At 46.3% G+C, this 17,043-nt stretch overlaps 1 protein-coding gene across 3 annotated transcripts in view; it reads right to left on the bottom strand.

The window, feature by feature from the left end:
• The window catches only part of LOC119175661 (transcription elongation regulator 1), a 253,503-nt gene that overhangs the window by 204,313 nt on the left and 32,147 nt on the right, over window positions 1-17,043 (bottom strand). For all 3 annotated transcript variants that reach the window (XM_075881832.1, XM_075881834.1, XM_075881833.1), the window contains exons 4-5: window positions 12,522-12,672; window positions 3,120-3,278 (exon numbers count right to left, since the gene is read on the bottom strand). In XM_075881832.1, coding sequence (XP_075737947.1) covers window positions 3,120-3,278; window positions 12,522-12,672 — 310 coding nt within the window. The remainder of the gene's footprint in view (window positions 1-3,119; window positions 3,279-12,521; window positions 12,673-17,043) is intronic.

The following is a 17,043-nucleotide window of genomic DNA, read 5'->3' as shown; positions in this document are numbered from 1 at the left end:
GGCAATTGGCTATAATTCTGGCTTTTTTTTTTTTTAATATTTGAGCACAACTACGCCGCTAGATTTAGCAAAGCCAGCTAATATTTCCTCCCAAAACACACACAAAGTATGAACCAACAAAGTTACCCATGATGCAGTTCCAGACAAATCGAAAACATAGGCCAAACAAAAATTGGAAATTTGAATCAACCAAGAGCACGAAATATCAAAGTCTGAATTGCAAACAGTCCACTGCATGCGTCGGTGCAGTGTGAGTGTCAAGGAGTTTTGAGAAAGGCAGAACAAAAAATGGTGCTCTTCACACTAGATAGTGACATCTGGCATTGGTCCCAAGTTCCCTTGGCTTTCAAGGTAGCAAAGGACAATTTTGTGCATCCCACAAAATATTGAAAGCCATAATTGCAGCAGCGTCGGAAAAGTTCTCCGATACGTAGCATGCACATAGTAGCCTTAATGAAATGTAGCAGATCAGAACAAATGCGGCAGCATTCTCATAACTGTACTGGTCTCCTCATTTTTCTAATCGCCAACTTTAGAGTGGTATCAGTTTTATATACATTCAGGTGCATTATTGCACCAAAAAAGTTCATTGTTGAGCATTTCAATGGTGAAAAATGTGTAAAAATGTGCATGCAAATAGCCTGCTGTCTTGGACGACGACATAGGTATAATCATGCAGGCACACCACTGTGCTAGTCATGATCCAACGTGTTGCCAAAGGAATTTAGCAGCAACCCTATGCAGAAACACTTGCAAATAGAGTCAACGTGCGATTATCTGGACCCTCAAGGGACCGCGAAAGTGTCCTAAAAATCGGGCAGTCCGGAAAAACGAATGCACGTGAAAAACGCACCTTCTTTTGTAGGTATTTTTCGCTGACGGAGAGGGGTAACGACCAGAGTACAAGATTCCCATTGCAATTCAGGCAACTAATCGTCTAGGTGGCTCTGAAAAGAGCCATTTATATTTATATAAACAGAAACCCGACGTGGCCGGCGCTACCTATTGGTTTGCACTTGGGCACCAAGAAGTCACCTATTTTCTTTTGCACGGCATTCCACTTGCCCGCGATCATGTCTGCCTCAATTTCAGTCGTCATGTTGCCACTGTGTCATCAGTGCTCGCCTCAACTCCGAGCTCGTTGGCGTAGGAGATGGCTCTTCATTCTCGGTGTCGCGGAATCCTCCGTAACTTGACGAATGATTTCGTTATCAGTCAAATCCGCACATAGCTTGAGGTTTTTGTCAGCATCAGCGAAGCCCTCAAAGGTTATCCCAGCTGGAATCGACGCGCCGGCAGCGCGCAGATACTCGAAGGAAACATGCGCGGGTGGCAGTTCGTCACACATGCTGTCCACTTGGGGTGAGACTGCCGTCTCGGCGTCGAGTGTGAAGGCCCCGTGGCGAAAACACTTCCGCAGAGTATCTTGCGTAACCGGCTTCCACGATTCCGTTAGCATACCGACGGGAGACCCGAGGTCAACAGTGTAGCTTTTCCCATCGTGAGCCTACGAGGGGGCTTTGTGCTCTTCGAAGGCATGGACGAAGGCTTTCAACTTTATTTCAGACAAAGACAAATAATGAGTGAAGACGAAGGAGCAGTCGGTGCCATCACTGTAAACGGCGAATCCACTCGACGAAAAGCGCAGTACGAAACTGCTAGAAACTCGGTGGATGCTGAAGGTCGGGAAACGTGATCACTGCAGATAGCACGTAGCAGCAAACGATCAACCGTACACACAACCACGGAGTTTGCAAAACAACACATGGACCATGCTGGATGGAACGAACACAGTGAGGTTTGGCTTGGCAAAGCCGCTAAACTACAGCTGTCAACGAATTGACACATGCAATTTCGAGGTTAAGGCAGCCGCAGCGCGATGCGGCGGTTGGCGGCGCGAGGATATGAAACTAACCAAAATGGCGGCGTCAGTGGTGATGTTGGGTCGGCGATTAACAGTAAAAAGTTAGGGAAATCGGATGCCAAAGCCTATAAGCGTCTGGAATTTCCGCCTTTTTAATACATTGACTTTAAGGGGAACTTGACGGTGCCACAGGTGAGTCTGGGAAATTAGGCATGTCCGGAATTTTGGGCATCCGGGAAATCGGACGTTGACTGTACAGTCGAACTCCGCTACAACGAAACTGACGGGGCAGGGGAAAAATTTTGTACAAGCGGAAATTTCATTGTAGTGAAGTAAAAAATATATAGCTGATCTGAGCTAGCAAAATAAAGAAACGTGTACTCTCAAAATTAAAAAAATGTCAGCTGCTTCCTATTCTTTACCAGCAGCGTCACAACGGGATTCTCACTCATGCATAGCGAGGCCATGGTAAAAAGCACGCTGAAACAATGCCTAAAACCGCTTTCATAAAAGAACCGAATAGTTGCATCAACCCGTTAATACCAGTAGTCCGCCGTCAAAAGTATCCGACAACGCCGAGATTGAGGTAGGGTATTCTAGAGTGGCGACTTTTGCATTATTCTATGCCATTCTTATCATCCGTAACTCGCGGCTAGCTGATTTTGTTGATAATGCGGACGAACAGCCGCTCTGATTATGTACCACACTGGCCAAGCGCGAATAAAATGATAAGCATTGGAATCAAAAAAGACATCATTCGCAGTTCCACCCAGCAGCTGCGTGAAGAAAACCATGAACTGAGCGACTGAGCTTCAGCTTCGGATCGTCTGCGGCTCGAAAGCAAGCCAGCAGAACAGTCTCATTGCCATCGCTATCGAGCAATGGCGGCGCCCATGCTTGCTCAACAGCGGTGGTTTCTGGTGGTGCCAACGCAGAAACATTCGTTGACACATTTTCAAGCTCTGAAAATGCATCGAAATGTTCAAGATTGGGTTTAATGCATAGCAATAAGTATCTGAGCCTGGAATTGCATCGTAAAATTTCATTGAAGCGGGATGATTGAAGAGAAAGTGTTCATTGTGGCGACAATACTTATGCATTGACTCCTATAGACGACTGCTGACGGGGAATCGTGAATTTTTCGTTGCAGCGAAAATTTCGTTGAAGTGGCGTCGCAGAATTAGACTGAACTGTACATCTGCGCAATAACTGCTTCTATCTGTCATCACCCAAGCTTTCAAGCGGTGACACTTACCACCCTGTGTCGTCATGGTGCGTGCTTTTTCGGTCAGATTTTCTGCAACCATACTCGACTGTGGAGCAGTTACTGCACTACCGCTTGTCGCCACTGGAGTTGGTGTCATGGTGCTGATGGTCGATGTAACCGCTGCAGCTCCCATTGGCAGCGTGGACACTAAAAGAGAATAAGCAAATTATGAGCAAGCAATAATAAGAAAAAATCAAGTTGTACAGCTTCATCATAAGAAATGCTGATTAAACAAAGCACCAGGCCTGAATTCCTTTTCGAGCCATATAAATGACTTGTTCATCGCACTAAATTTTCCCCTAAGCTGTATCACATACTGCAAGCAGCTATGACAATGCCAGTATCCCCCTGACTTCCAGCCAGTGGGTGGGAAAGAAGTTGGTCACAATGTAAAAAAAAAAAGAATTTCTTACATCCTGGTGCCAGCTGTACCAGCAACGAATGCAATCAAAAATGTTTGGAGATTTCCAACTGAGACCCCCAAGCCATTGCATCCTTTTATAATCCCTCCTCCACTGACCCTGTTTTTTGGTTTCCTAGTTGGAGTATTGGGCACGAGGACATACCATGGCCGAAGGCATCCCTGTGACGTACCTGGTGGGATTGCTTCGCCACCCCCTCGCGCTCAGCCTGCAGCCGCTTTCACGTCTCCTTTAAATATTATTGTTATTATTATTATTATTATTATTATTATTATTATTGTTGTTGTTGTACTTCACCCAAAGAAATCGGTGAAATACTGCTGCAGATTTTTCAATGGCTGTACGAAGTGCTAAGTAACTGCTACGAAAAAGTGTTACGCTTTTCATAAAGCCTGACCGCCGGCGTCCTCTGCTATGGCAACCTATATGAAAACCACGTAGGCCGAGCATGCTGCTTCTGTAAAAGGTAACGACTCATTCCGTGTTGAATTCAAGGATCAAATGGGTATCAATGGTAAGCAAACTTATCTTTGCTACAAGAAGTGCGCGCAACCACGCTACTTCTTTCATTGTAGGTTTGAATCTAAAGACGGGCCACGAATGACATGACAAGCATGCGCAAATTTACATTTTTCATTAGCACACTTAGCCCTACAAAGCACAGTGCAAGCGGATTTCCCACTTTGTTGACATTTACTCCCGCTTTGCGGGAAGCAACACAGCATTTTTACAGCCACATCAAGCTCTAACCTTTCTGTTATGATTGCGGGCAAACGCGAGACAACCTTGAGAGTTATAACTTTTCTCCGTGACGCAATCCTAACATTTATTCCGCAAAATTTCAACGGTGGCCAGACGTTGCACATTTGATTGTCGTGAAGCCACCACACAAGGGTGAAAATTACGAGTATTGGTGAACAGTCCCAGAACTTCCACAAAGGGGTAAATCATGATAGTAAAAACAAAATGCGATCAGCCAGCCGTATCCTTTTCCACCCTTGAATGAGCAAGAAATGAGCAAGCTGCGAGGTCTTGAGTATACCATGATCTAAAAGGCAATTTCATGTCTCAGCGAAATTGCCAGTGCCCACTTCATTTTTTTCTACAGCTTCATTCATAAGCTGTGTGATATTTCATGGCAGCTTTTAGAAGACGAATCAGTTTTCGAAGCTGACCACACTTTCGCCTGTGGATGACAACAACATTGACAGGAAGTGGCAGTGGCTATGGGCCCATTCTACAGACGTAATCTATAAGTGAGGAACCCAGTGAGCTGAAGTCGCAGACGGCAGGGGCCATAGGCAGAATTTTAGTTTTCTTTTTTTTTTGGAGGGAGGCACCACCTTGATTAGAATTGAGCCGGCCAGGCATATGTGGTAGACCATTATTTTGTGCGCCATATACCATGTAAAAAATTGAGGGGGCCGAGGGGGGGGGGGGGGGAGTATGGGCTTGGTGTGCCATCCTCTCCCTACGTTACTGGCGGATGGAAACCCATGGTCAGGTAGGTACACATATGGTGACGGGCACCTGAGGAAGAAGATTGTGGGTGGCGCAGACTGCGGTAGATGTTACCTTGGCGAGAAAAGTAAACTTTAACAAAAATGGAGCGGCACATGTATGATGTAAGAAGAAGGTTTCGTCGAACGTGCTGGCCGAACATGCAGAAGCAACTGGCTACGAGATAGACCTCAAAAGAGAAAATTAACAACAAAAATAAAGGGAAAAGTACTATACTTCTGGGCTATATATTGACTCTCTGACAATTTAGAAAACGGCACCCATTCTTGAATGTAAAGAAGGCAACTTCCCTCACATGTTCACACTTACGTCCTATTTTAAAATAATTGGACTGTTCGTACATTCATTTTTCGTTGAAAACAAGGCTCCCATGTGGAAACAGAAAGGTTCTGCTTTTATGTGAACATTCATGAGCGGCGCTCATTTTAACCCCATAAGCTCGAAATAACTACAACAACAAAGAAAGAGGGAGGTGACAGAGGCACTGTCAGCGGCCGTGACAGTGGTATTGCGTACGTAGTGCACTGTGGCACGCCGCCAGCAACATTTATTGCAACTTTCAGGATTGTGTAGTCTGCAGATTGAAGTCTGCACGTTGAAGTCAGAGCAACACAACACTGTTCAGGAATGAAAACACTGTGAAGTCACGGTAAAAACAACGCATCCAACCGCCAGCTTTCCTTCACCAGGGCGAAGCGAGATCACGTGATCCAACCCTGCACGTCACAGCGATTGCAGCGCCCGCGCCTCAAATGGTGGTCCTCGCGCCCGATAATTGAGAACTGAACAACAAGAGCTTGCGGACCCTCCACCATGGTCAAAGAGGCAAGCACAAAGAGCAAACGCTGAGAAAAAAATACAAACCAAGGTGACAACAGGAACAAAAATTAATTTAGCATTAAAATCAAATCCAAAATCAGAACCATGTTTCACATTCGAGGTGCTAGCTTTTTTAGCTAGATTGGTTAGGTGCACTCTCATCGCCATCACACAACGGCGGCTGAGCAGATTTTGTGACCAGTTCACAATGGTTGACTATGACTTCGTCGTTCAAAAATCGTTCGGCGTCACAGCAATGTCTCCTTTGCCACAATACATACACGCATTAGAGTGAAGCAGTTAAAAGAAAAAGAGCACTTAAAAAAAAAAACGGCACGATAATGTGATATCAAACGAATAAGCACCGGAAATGCTCAGAGGCATGATGGCGGCAATGTGGCGAACGCGCCAATAAGACTTAAAAGAAGTTTGAATTAATGAAAGCTAAGTAAACGGAGGGCTCCCCATGCGGTGGCGCATGTGCATTGAGCTAATACACGAGAAAGAAGTTTCAGAAGATTTACATTTATTCAAATATCACAGGACATCCGTCATTAAGGGGGCACACTGGTCTTAGAAACTTTTTTTTTGCTTTCCAACCAATTTTAATGAAACTCCATGGGCTTGTTCAGTTTTTTTAGCTGATTTCAAATATCCGATTAGTTTTGTAGAAGCTAATTCGTTCCTGAGATAATTAAAAAACTTTCGTGATTGTTCTTGAGAACAATAGACAAAAAACTAGTCAACAAAAAATTACCAGCATGGCATGAATAGATACTAGAAGTTGTGGAGAATGAAATGACGGAAGCAGTTTTTTTGTCTGGCACTCACACATGCAAGTTTACATCAATTCTAATTTCTCGGTTTAAAGTATGCCTGCTAACCAGTTATTTAAACAATTATTTAAACGTGAAATGCAAAATCTGTTTCCCTTACTTCAAGGTTTAAACATTCAGCTTGACAATGCAAAAGAAATTATCTTTCTAGCTGCATCGCATGCCGAGATGTACCTCTAAAGAATTTCCTAAACGTCAAAAATATGCATTTTGAGAAAATGGCAAAAAACACAACGGCGCCATGTTTAATGTAAACGATAAAACATTCTGTACATTTTTGGAGCGAAATGACTAGTAGGCCCCAGTAGCATAGTCCCCTTGACTGCTGGCCTCCAGGTGCCGCTTCTTGAGCGTCCGCTGCACATTTTCTGCAAACGCACGCCTGAGGGTAGAGTCCCTAGTTCGGCGGCGGTCTTTTTCAGCCATGCGTTTGCTACTCAGTAGGCCGGGGTTCAGGCACAGCTCTTTGAGAATCTTGGATGATGTTACTTGACTTCCGGCATTAAACCTCATCACTGCCGCGGCGACCGCAGCTTCTACACTGTGCAGTGATGCATGGCGCTCCTTCGGGGCCAGCGACCAAATCACAGAGTGGAGACTTTCATTACTGTTCTAAGTCTTGCCTCGCTGGCAGCGCTCCAGCAGCTTCTTGTCCGCCAAGCGTTCGTACACTGGAAGCTAGGCCTCAAAGACATGCGGCGGCAGATTGTAGCGGTGTTTGGGGGCTGGCTCACCCCTGGCCTTGGCAGCGTTCTGGCGGCACCACGAGTCAGGACCTGTAGGGCACAGGCTGTGGTTGGACACGGCATCGTTGGACGTCACATGGTGGTATGTGGCCATGTGGTTGGACACGGCATCGTTGGACGTCACATGGTGGTATGTGGCCATCACAGCATTGTGCATGGCTGGCACGTCCCCTTTGTGAGATTTGATAGCCCAGCCATAGTAAGAGGTCAATTTGTTAACCAGTTCACCAGTCAGCCGCCCCCTACCACTGAGGCTCTCAGAGCCAGCTGGCCTCTGCTTGGGGAGATTGCGCAGTTGCGTGCCCATCCTCTTCTGGACGTGGTTCACACATTCCTCTTTGGTTACCTTTATAAAACCATACACATCTGCTTCCTTCAAAGCAGGGTAGGTGCGGCAGTCGCCATTAGAAAGAACTGTAGTGTATCTCAGCTTATGACGCTCCCACGACCTCTGAAACAGAATGAGGGCAGCTTCCACTTCCATCTCTCCAGCTTTTTTTGTGCTGTTTTTCTGGCAGTGGTGGTTCGCTTTCCACTCGTCGTAGGACGGGTCACTTTCTTTAGGCGCCCGCTCGCAGCCGGCACAAAAATTGCAGAGCACGACATAATCGAGCACAAGCCCCGTAAACAACTCGATAACTGTGCCGACTCCGATGTGCGACGAGTGTCCCCTCGTCATCCAGGAACCGTCGTACGACACAGCGATGTTGCCCGGGTTGCCGAGGTCCAGTTCCGCGTACAGTTCCCGAACCGATCGCGCGCACTCCGCGGTCAGCTTTTCCGACGCACGAACAGCTGCGGGCGTCAGTTTCGTCTTCACGTAGCTCTGCCACGTTTTGTTGTGCAGGCCGCGCGAAGAAATGTTCATCGATGAAAAAACGTCGTTGAATGCCGTTTGCTGATTGCCAGTAGACTGCATAGCGCGCGCGCCCAAAACATTGATGGCAAACGGCTTTGCCTTGCTCTCGCCGTCAACGCGCGGCGAGCTCCATGCCACCGACACATCGCCGCAGGTCGCGCACATAAGCACTAGCTTTACGGCAAGGCCGTACTCCCTGTCCTCTTTGCCGATGTTTACATCACCGGAGCACAATTTTCACTTCACTGCACGCATCAGTTCGTTCACCTGGTCCAAACTCACGATCAAAAACCGTGTTTCGTCCAGCTGCGTGGCTGCGGCATCGTCGATATCGGCTAACAGGCCGCACTTGCGTTGTGTTGCTCCAGTTGAAGCGAGTTTTTGCAGCTTGTTTTCGACGTTGCGACGCACCTCTGCCACTTCTAACGGGTGCAGCACTGCTGTGTCAAGACGAACGCGGCCGCTGCCGGATGCGTTATCTTGAGCGGGCGGCGGCGGAGGTGCTAGGCCTATGTCATCAGGGGCCTCGCCGCTGGCCACGGAAGGTGGGTCGCTTGCTCGTTCAGCGCTCCTCGCTGACGCGGAACGGCCTTTGAAGTTCTCGAAGAGCGACTTCTTTCTTTTTTTGCCGTACTGATTCCTTGTGTGGAATTTCCTTCCGGCTTTCCACATCGCGCGCGATCCTTGGCTAATCCGTCGCTCTCAGTCTGAGCAATATGGCGCCTGACTGCGCCGCCGACGGCGCGAAGCAGACGACACACGCCGCTTGCGGCCAATCGCGTTGCGCTGTTCAGTCACGTGCGCTCGCCGGCGAATAGGAACGCGTATTTTTGCTTTTTTTGGCACGTGTTTTCTACTCTACCAATGAGCGGACAGGAGCCAGAGTGGCGGGAAATTGAAGACCGAAGACGCGCTTTCAAATGAGACCTAGATCACTGCGATACTGCCCGTGGCGCAGCTGCGGGGAATTATTGAAAAATTGCCAGAGTGGCGGGAAATCGAAGACCGAAGACCGCACTTTCAAATGAGACCTAGATCACTGCGATACTGCCGGTGGCGCAGCTGCGGGGAATTATTGAAAAATTGCCATTTTGGCGTCAGAATCTCGCCAAATCGGGCCCGTACGGCTTTTATAAGTAGCTGTTACTGTTCAAGTACCAACTTTTTGGAGGAAAAACTGAGCAAACTAATAGAAAAATACCTGTAGATTTCAAAAATGACATCTAAAAAAAAAATGCGTTTTTGGGCAATTTTTCGGCCCCAAAGACCCGTGTGCCCCCTTAAGTGAAGTAATCGGTGATGCACGTCTGCACACGTTTGCCTTGCAGCGAGTCAATCAATTTGGCACGCAGCTTGTAAAGCATGTCTACTTCAGCTGCAGCATTCTCCTGGCAAGAGAAGTTGCGTGCGGCAGTGTCCAGCCGCTGACACTCTCTGAAGACGACAACAACAACTGCAACTCCACTACTGCTCTCTGTGCCAAAGCTGCAGCGTGGCCAGCATGTAACAAGAAAGGAGCGTCTCCACGCGGAGAGAAGTAGATCGGCATTTGAGATAAACCAACTCTCCCAGGCTGCTTTTTTTTTCTTTCTTGCTCTCTTCGCGCGCGTCGTTAAAAGGAGAAGGGTTACGCACCAGGGACGAAAAAGGGGAAAGCATGGCACCAGCACATGAGAGAGAGCCACACTCAGGGACAGTTTTTTTCTCTCTCTCTCTTTGCGCATGACGTTGGAATGAGAAGGGTCTTCACGTGGCAGGGGTGGAAAAGGGAAAAGCGTGGCACAGGCGCGTCGCAGATCGGCATTTGACAGAAAGCAAACATTCCACCACAACCTTTTCTTTCCTTTTCCTTTCTTTCGCGCGCAGCGTTGAGGTGTCGGAGGGGCCGCCGCGGGATTGGGCATGGTGCTGAGAGCATTTAGCATTTTCGGAGCACGATATGTTCGAATTAACCGTCGCAAGTGTTTGCGCGTTCGAATTACTGGGCGTTTTCGCCCATTAAAATACACATAGCTTTGACGGGAGATCATCGTGAGTTCGAATTAACCCAAAGTTCAAATTAAGCGTGTTCAAATTAATGAGATTCGACTGTACGGAGACGGCAAATCCGTGTACTACCCATCGTTCCGTGGTCGCTGAACGACTGCAGTGCCAGAGTCCCTTCTAATTAATTTTAGGAAACTCTATGCCTTAAGTAGTTTCGTTTCTAAAAGTCGGAGCGCACCCTTTGGTGCAGGTTTGGCACAGGCTCGCCAAATTTTGAGGAAATGTAGCAGGATGTAGCAGCCAGAACAATTTGGCCCAGTTTGTCGCAATTGGCAAAGTGGTAGAACACTGCAAGTATGCAGTTTTCGCAGGGCAGGGTGTGGCTCTGACGAGAAAAAATGAAGAGCCTGATGATGATTTGCACATCAAAAGTTGGAAGAACCTTGAAACTCGAGCATCAGCATGAGACTTTGTCACCACAAACGACAAAGTCCCGACCTGTGGGCTGGGATCTACCGTAATTACTCGAATCTAACGCGCACCTTTTTTCCGGTTAAGCGAGCTCATAAATCGCATGCGCGTTAGAATCGAGTACGAACAAAAAAATTACGGTCAATCTAGTGCCATCGCAAATCCAAAATGGCCGCCCTCTACGTGCGTCGGCGTGGTGCGTCGGCTATTTCTGCCTATGTGTTTACCATGTGCGGCACTTCGTACGTGTGCTGAGGAGTTCGTCATCTAGTAGTGCATTAGCATCGACGACGTGAAAGGGCCGACTCCAAAAACTCGAGTGCACCACGATGCCGCTTTTAAAAGAAAAGTCATCGCGTGTGCAGAAACGGACGGAAATCGGGCCGCATCGCGGTCCTTCTCGAAACGTGCGTGCGGGACCGGCGGAAACAAAAGCAGAAGATTGTCGACAGCAAAGCTTCACGCAAAGGCTTCAGTGAACCACAGCAGGGTCGGTTTCCGCAAATTGAAGAGCTACTCCGCGAGTATGTGCTTGAGGAGCGAGCGGCACAGCGGCCCATGACGACAGAACTGCTCCAAGTGCGGGCTATGCAATTAGTCTTAGAAAAAAGTCTAATGCGGAGCCTGTTTAAAGCGAGCAGGTGCTGGCTAATTAACTATATGAAGAGGAAAGGCTCTTCCCTCGGAAGGGGAACATGCATATGCGAAAACTTTTGCGGAGAAGTACGATGAAAAGCTTTACAGTTTTCAGAGGTTCGTCCTAAACTTGCGGCGCAACAACGGCTACCTGCTTGGGCAAATCTGGAATGCCGATCAGACGCCTCTTTACTTCGACATGCCTGGCACCACAACTGTCGAGAAGAAGGGGGCGAAGCAAGTTCGCGTGCTGACATCGGTCCACGGTAAAACTACAGTGACGGCAATGCTCTTTTACACGTCAGATGGGCACAAGCTTCGCCCGTACCTCATATTTAAATGGAAGACAATCCCGAAAGGAATCGTTTTTTCGAGTGGTGTGATCGTGCGGGCCAGCAAAAAAAAAGGGTGCGCGTTGCAATCGATGTCTTACGTTTTTTTTTTTTTTTTTTCGCGGTGGAAATCGGGTGCGCGTTACAATCGAGGGCGCGGTAGAATCGAGTAAATACGGTACCTAAGAATTGGTCAACAAGACAAAGGAGCTTGGGCCTAACAGGGAAGGTGAAGGCGCAGACGTGTGTGACCTCCTGCGGTCGATGTAAGAAAACCACGTCGACTCATACGAACTCGAAATACGAATATTTTACGCGCTCCGTACCAATTCGCATCATCAAGATTCCACTGTTGTCTATGCAAAACCACCCCATTCTTTCAGTCATTTTCCCATAGAGACCAAAAGTACCTACTCACATTACATTTTTACAGCAGTGTTCTTAGCATGAAAATGCCACATCAGCCTTCCATTGCGGTAAGAAAGGCCGTGCACTGGCACTGTGCAAGAAACGATCATGACTTATAAAACCGAATGAGCAAAAACTATCACAGAAGAAAGGAGGAATGGAGGGGCATCAGTCGAGCTGTCATTAAAACAATAGCTCTGCCATCCCCGCCCCTTTATTTTGCTTTTACCTTCTTCCTGTTAAATGCAATCATTATAAAAAAAACCCTTCACGGCACTTGAATGATCTTTATAAGCGTCCAACAAACGTGATCAGAAGCAAGATGACCAATGGGAAGACAGAAGTAGCCCTTACCTGGCACAGCATTAGTAACAAGGCCTCCGCCAGGAGCAACTCCTGCAGCAGCTGCCATGCTTTCAATCTGCTCCTGACTTAGCACTTTGATACCAGGTCCTTCTGGTTTATTCCAAGCCGACTCTCGAGTACGGGCATTATAGTAGTATGCCTGCACAAATTTAGCAGCTCTAAGTTCATGCTCAATAAAACAACACAGAAAGAAGATCATAATATATGAGGTTTAATGCCCCGAAACCACCATATGATTATTAGAGATGCTATAGTGGAGGGTTCCAGAAATTTTGACCACCTGGAGTTCTTTAACGGGCACCCAAATCCGAGCACACGGGCCTAGAGCCACCTCCATCGAAAATGCAGCCACCGCAGCCAGGATTCAATCCTGCAACCTGCTGGTTAGCAGCAGAGGGCCTTAGCCACTAAACCACCACGGTGGGAGGCAGATCATGCAACGAAACCCAGATACAAACACAACACTTCTTTTAGATCAGCAGATCACTCGTCTAGCAAGTGATTAAAAAGCCTTTTGACAGATATCACTTACACACCAGCAAGTGCTTAATGTACACGTATAAATGATCAAGAGAGATGGAAGTGGCAGAATGTGTTCTGGATAAAGCAGGGCACAGTTAAATTACCATTTAAATTAGATAGATGAGGCATTAGACTTTATTTTGCATTAGAAGAGAATGCTATTAAGGGGGCAGACTGGTGGTCTTTGGGACCAAAAAAGTGACAAAAAAATTCATTTTTTAAAATTTACATATTTGGTTTTTCCAAGCATTTTTTTATCTCTCTGCCAATTTTCACACACCAGGAAGTGGTAATATTTTTGTAATGTCATTCTAACTGTCCAGATTCTCGGTGCTGTTAACGTGCGGAACCTGCCAAAAAAATGGGGAACCGACTTCAAGGCTTCTTTATGATTTGCCGGCACTTGTGTTATAAGCTCTGCTACGAATTTATGAGCACCTTTATGAGGATTGCAAAACATGCACACCATGATTGTTGCTTTTTGAAGAAGCTGTGTGTTTTCAGTTTTTTTTTTTCATTTTTCACAAAAAAGTAAATTTACGACTGTTCAATTTTAAGGCCTCAATATATCTGCAACTAGGGAAAATACAACAATCCTTTTTGCAATGGAAATCTGTATGTGTGCAGAATGCAAATATAGGAGCAGAATTCAAAGCACAAGCCTTTTTAATTATTACTCATCAAAATTGTAACACAATTCCAACTGCTTTTGAAAATGGATAGTTCATTTTGCTGTAAAATAACCAAAAAAGGCCTAAAAACAAAAAACTCTTTGCATACTTTCAATTTATAGTCATTAGTCTATGTTGGCATTTCTTAAATATCACCTTTATCTGAACACTTTTTTTCTACGACTGCCTTAAACAACAGAGAATGAATTTAAGTTATCTCAGCAACAAGAAGAGTTATAGAAAAACTAATTAAATCAGCAACAAGAAGAGTTATAGAAAAACTAATTAAATATTTGAAATCAGCAGGAAAAAAAGCATAATCCAGTGCAGTTTGATCAATTTCACTGAAGAAATTAACAAAAAAATGTCTAAGACCCCTTAAAACAGTGATGAGTATTACAATACTGTTAAAAAAAAAGAGCCCAAATCGGCGTGCTAGGCTCAAGCAGACAGAAGGAGCAAGTTTAGTATGAAGGCCAACTCTGGCAACTTTTTTTGCCATGTCAAAGTAATGGTGTTCTTATGCTCCTGTCATGGATAGCAGGAACGCATGGCAAAGTTAAGGATACTTTTAAATTAGCAAAAAAGTGCAACACCGGATCTAAAACCCAACTGCAGTACCATCTTCGTGTGTTGTGACCGTTGGCAAAAGCCATGCCAACCGGAAACCGTGCAAGGCATGCTCGTCTCGCCAGCGCTGAGTATGACAGCAGCAGAGTGGAAAAGAGCACACACTCAGGAGAAAGGGGACCCCATTGCAACAGCCGCACCATGTCTGTTACTGACCGTACTATGTGCAGAAGCTCCTCAGAGATGTCCTAAAATGATAGCTCCGATTCGGCCGCATATGGAGTAAGAAAAATTTACAGAGGAATGGCAGTTTATGGTTGTCCATTTCACTGTCAGATGGCACTACTTGTCCAGGCCATTTGTGGGGCCGTGATCGGTAAAATGCTATTGCGGAGAAGTTCGCGGACGAACTGAAGCTTCTTAATATAGCTATAAGAAGAGTGCCTATGTTTGGCAATATCAGAGTTTAAAATCGCGCTGGCAAAGCTGAAGAAATTTAAGTCAAGTATGCGCCGCCTTTTGCACGAATAAGTGTTTCAATATGGTAGTGCACTCGCTTAGTACACTCATAATGCTCACGCATGGGCCCTTTTCAGTCAGTATGCTATTACCGTACTTACTCGCGTAATCCTCGCACTCGCATATTTCTTGCACTCTTCACATTGCTCAACAAAAAAGCGATTTCTTTTTTCCTCGAGTAATTATTGCACCCCCGAAAACTGCCGCAATAATGTCGTCTGCTCGTTCCAGTCACTGATAATGATGGCACACGCCATCTAGCGCCATCTCTTAAGCATTAAGCGAGCTATTATTGCACGGAAATTCAATCCAAGCCAAGCCAAAGTGGCAGTGCGCGTTGCGGCGTGTTTTGTATGTTGTGTCGGTAATCTTGTCACGTTATGGGGCGATACTGAAGCCACACGGCTGCTTTCAAGTTGAAAGTGATGGATTATGCACTAAAGAACAGCAACAGTGCCGCCGGTAGGCCCTTCAGAGTCTATGAGTTTTGTGTTCGCTACTGGTCACCAAGACGCACCCAAGATAAAGATAAAGCCACCAAGACGCATTGGGCCTGCCGTGTGCCTAAAACTAGGATTCATGATAAACTTTATTTCTTCAGAAGCAAACTGCGGACGACTCTGTTAAATGGCCATCAGCCCAATACTGTCGTCTTACGCTTACCTTCTGAAGGCTCCTGTTGAGCAACGAACGCTACCACTACGCCCGCAACGCACACAAGCGTTGCGTATGGTATTCTAATTCTCGACTATTTGCTTGCACTTTTTGTGTCTCAAATAAATCTGTAAGTTTTAATTAGTACTCCTCAAAGCTTGCTATTAGTTCCTGGTGTGAGAATCCCGATTTGCGGCCACTTCGTTTTCTTTTTCACTCTGTACGTTTTCGTGGAAAGATTTTACCGCGTAATTTTCACAAACCCCAACTTTGCATAGGTTTTCGGCCAAGAAAAGTGCGAGGATTATGCGAGTAAATACGGTAACACAGTTTCCTTGAGGTGAGCCAGCACTGCTAGCTAAAGAACATAATATCGAGAGGAAGGGTAATCATTACCTCCGAGTCTATCTTGAGGGTCTCAAGTAATTATACGGCGAATTTTTGGCAACCACAATGCAACGCCTCTTGCCACCCATCACACGCAGGCCTAAAACAAATTCGGGCGCCGAACCAACAAAACATTGGCTAAGCAACACGCATGATCTTGGCCTTGTGAACAGTAGAAGATGCAGTAGCACCTCGGTTCCGTCACTTCTGTCGCAATGTTGTAAACGTTGGCACACACAATGTTGCCAATTGTGGGAAGCCAGTTCACCTCGGTTCCGCCACTTCTGTCGCATTGTTGTAAATGTTGGCACACACAATGTTGCCAATTGTGGGAAGCCAGTTGTGAGAGTCGGGGCAATATATAACATTCATTTGTATCGCTAGTCTGTAATTCGAAACAAATGATGGAAATATGCAAAAAAAGATACCTAGCGAATTTCATAGAGATCCATTGTCCTCAAAAATCGCCAGAGTTGACCTTTAAAGAACCCCTGCAGCACTTTTCCAAGTAAAGATCAATCGGCTCCATAAAACGTGCATATTGCCCCCGAATAAACTGCCACAAAATTTTTAGAATCCATCAAGTAAGTCCTTCCTTTCAGTATGATCGTGCACAGGCACGTGGCAGCATCCTGTGGCGGCCGTGGTAACTGTGGAACTCATGATGTTCAATTCGCCCAAGGTCTGTGGCCTTTAGGTTTATGGAGCGCTCACTTGGGTTTATGGCATGATTTACAGTGAGAAGAGGGAACTATTTTAAGCTGACCTTGAGAATTAATTTTAAATTCCAGGCTGCCTGCTGCGTTATAATGTTTCGCTCACATGTTTCCGAGAGTCTGACTGTTTTCCGACGATGCTGAAAAAGTGTTGCAGGGCCCTTTCAACACAAGTACAGTGAAACCTCAAAGATACGATCACAGGTCGTACGGATTTCAAGGTTACATGAATTTTTTTTCGGTCCCGTCCGAGGTCCATCCGAGGCCCATTGGCCCACAATGCAATGAAGTACGGTTGTTGCGAACAGGTTCGCCCCCCCCCCCCCCCCTTGCGTTTGATACAAATGTACACTACAGTGCAGGTATAAAGAGGTGCTGCCCGTGCTGTCGTGTAAAATGCGCCAAGAAGCAGGCATGGGCACAAGTAATGCAACTGAGTGCAGGCATGCGCACCACGCTGCCTATTCGTCG

Source organism: Rhipicephalus microplus, chromosome X (genome assembly GCF_043290135.1).
Source record: "Rhipicephalus microplus isolate Deutch F79 chromosome X, USDA_Rmic, whole genome shotgun sequence".
In the NCBI taxonomy this organism is placed as follows: domain Eukaryota; kingdom Metazoa; phylum Arthropoda; class Arachnida; order Ixodida; family Ixodidae; genus Rhipicephalus; species Rhipicephalus microplus.
Note: the sequence above shows the minus strand (reverse complement) of the source record. Positions and strands in the feature narration are given on the sequence as shown.